This window comes from Symphodus melops (assembly GCF_947650265.1).
Source record: "Symphodus melops genome assembly, chromosome: 14".
Lineage (NCBI taxonomy): Eukaryota > Metazoa > Chordata > Actinopteri > Labriformes > Labridae > Symphodus > Symphodus melops.
This window is the reverse complement of record NC_136704.1, coordinates 25417310-25419809: the sequence shown is the minus strand read 5'-3', so window position 1 is coordinate 25419809 and position 2500 is coordinate 25417310. Positions and strand designations below refer to the sequence as shown.

General features: G+C 49.3%; 1 protein-coding gene across 1 annotated transcript in view; it reads left to right on the top strand.

Annotated features, from left to right (window-relative positions):
• The window catches only part of chodl (chondrolectin), a gene marked incomplete at both ends in the record, with an annotated part of 6170 nt that extends 5153 nt beyond the window's left edge, over window positions 1-1017 (top strand). The window contains 3 exon segments of the mRNA XM_079361847.1: window positions 1-29; window positions 105-201; window positions 936-1017. The exon segment at window positions 1-29 is cut by the window's left edge and continues 7 nt beyond it. Of these exon segments, the coding sequence (XP_079217973.1) occupies window positions 1-29; window positions 105-201; window positions 936-1017 (208 nt within the window).
• Between the last annotated feature and the right edge of the window lie 1483 nt (window positions 1018-2500).

Sequence of the window (2500 nt, the reverse complement as noted above, 5' to 3'; positions counted from 1 at the left end):
CCCTCAGGTGACCGTAGCTGCAGCTTCAGGTACAAACAGATCTCAGAGACTCATGGTTGAGTCTGATCAGCTCTCATGTTGTTGTTGTTGTGTTACCTGTTCAGGTGTGCTGCTCGTATACGTCATCATTCCTACAATCCCCCTGCTGCTGCTCATCCTGGTGGCTTCTGGGACATGTTGCTTTCAGATGTTCAGCAGGAGGTGAGACTACAACTCCCAGCAGCCCCTGCTGCTCCATCTGTTTACATTGTAGCTGCTGTTAAAGCTGAGGATGAGGCTGTGTGTGTGTGTGTGTGTGTGACAGTGTGTGTGTGACAGAGTGTGTGTGTGTGTGTGTGTGACAGTGTGTGTGTGACAGTGACAGTGTGTGTGTGTGTGTGTGACAGTGTGTGTGTGACAGAGTGTGTGTGTGTGTGTGTGTGTGTGACAGTGTGTGTGTGACAGAGTGTGTGTGTGTGTGACAGTGTGTGTGTGTGTGTGTGACAGTGTGACTGTGTGTGTGACAGTGTGACTGTGTGTGTGTGTGTGTGACTGTGTGTGTGTGTGTGTGTGTGTGTGTGTGTGTGTGAGACAGTGTGTGTGTGTGTGTGTGTGTGTGTGAGACAGTGTGTGTGTGTGTGTGTGAGACAGTGTGTGTGTGAGACAGTGTGTGTGTGTGTGTGTGAGACTGTGTGTGTGTGAGACAGTGTGTGTGTGTGACTGTGTGTGTGTGAGACAGTGTGTGTGTGAGACAGTGTGTGTGTGTGTGTGTGAGACAGTGTGTGTGTGACTGTGTGTGTGTGTGTGTGTTAATACCTGGCATCAGTTCAGGGGTTTCTTGCTGATGCTGCTTCTGGTTTGGACCAATCACAGATCATCTTTAACTTATAGAACTGCACAAATGAAGCTGATATCTGTAACCATGGTAACACCTATAACGGTCTTTGTCCCCTCAGTTCTCCTCACACGAAGACTGCTGTCGGCCAATCAAACCTGTGGATCTCTACGAACGCCAAACCAGACGGCATGGAGGTCTGACATCACCGTGACATCACAGCTCAGCCAATCAGCTTCACAGGGAAACGCTGACATGTGGAAGTAGGCGGGACTTGATGTAATCTCAGCTGCTTCAATCTTCACTTTTCCTTCCAGCATCCTTTCCTTATGTCCTATATCCTTCCCTCCTTCACAAACATTCAGACTGTTTTCAGCCAATGAGAAGTGATGTTGTAGAGATGTGACGAGTGTGAGACAGGTCAGCGTGTCGTCTTTTAACATGTTTATTAAACATGAAGTTCCATCACAGATTACACATTAGCAACAGTAACTAAGGGGCGGGGCCAGCTGATACTTTAAGAATAAAAGACGAGTCGAATGTGTCAGGAGCCGGGATCGCCATGGCAACACCTCCCATCATGTGAGCGAGCTGTCAAACACGCTGTGCCGTCATGTTTGTGTTTTGTATGTTTGTGTTTGTCAACAATAAACACTTCCTGTCAACCGCCTCTCTCATTGGTCTAAAAGACATAGCAATCAGCCAATCAGCTGCCTCTATTTAATCATTTATAAACAGCTGCTGGAAGAACATGGGAGGAAGGAGATGAGGAGGTAGAGAAGGAGATGAGGAGGCAGAGAAGGAGATGAGGAGGTAGAGAAGGAGATGAGGAGGCAGAGAAGGAGATGAGGAGGAAGAGAAGGAGATGAGGAGGAAGAGAAGGAGATGAGGAGGTAGAGAAGGAGATGAGGAGGTAGAGAAGGAGATGAGGAGGCAGAGAAGGAGATGAGGGAAGAGAAGGAGATGAGGAGGTAGAGAAGGAGATTGAGGAAGAGAAGGAGATGAGGTAGAGAAGGAGATGAGGAGGCAGAGAAGGAGATGAGGTAGAGAAGGAGATGAGGAGGTAGAGAAGGAGATGAGGAGGAAGAGAAGGAGATGAGGAGGTAGAGAAGGAGATGAGGAGGAAGAGAAGGAGATGAGGAGGCAGAGAAGGAGATGAGGAGGAAGAGAAGGAGATGAGGAGGTAGAGGAGATGAGGAGGCAGAGAAGGAGATGAGGAAGAGAAGGAGATGAGGAGGCAGAGAAGGAGATGAGGAGGAAGAGAAGGGAGATGAGGAGGTAGAGAAGGAGATGAGGAGGCAGAGAAGGAGATGAGGAGGCAGAGAAGGAGATGAGGAGGAAGAGAAGGAGATGAGGAGGCAGAGAAGGAGATGAGGAGGTAGAGGAGGAGATGAGGCAGAGAAGAGATGAGGAGGTAGAGAAGGAGATGAGGAGGTAGAGAAGGAGATGAGGAGGAAGAGAAGGAGATGAGGAGGCAGAGAAGGAGATGAGGAGGTAGAGGAGGAGATGAGGAGGTAGAGAAGGAGATGAGGAGGCAGAGAAGGAGATGAGGAGGTAGAGAAGGAGATGAGGAGGCAGAGAAGGAGATGAGGAGGTAGAGGAGGAGATGAGGAGGTAGAGGAGGAGATGAGGAGGCAGAGAAGGAGATGAGGAGGTAGAGGAGGAGATGAGGAGGTAGAGGAGGAG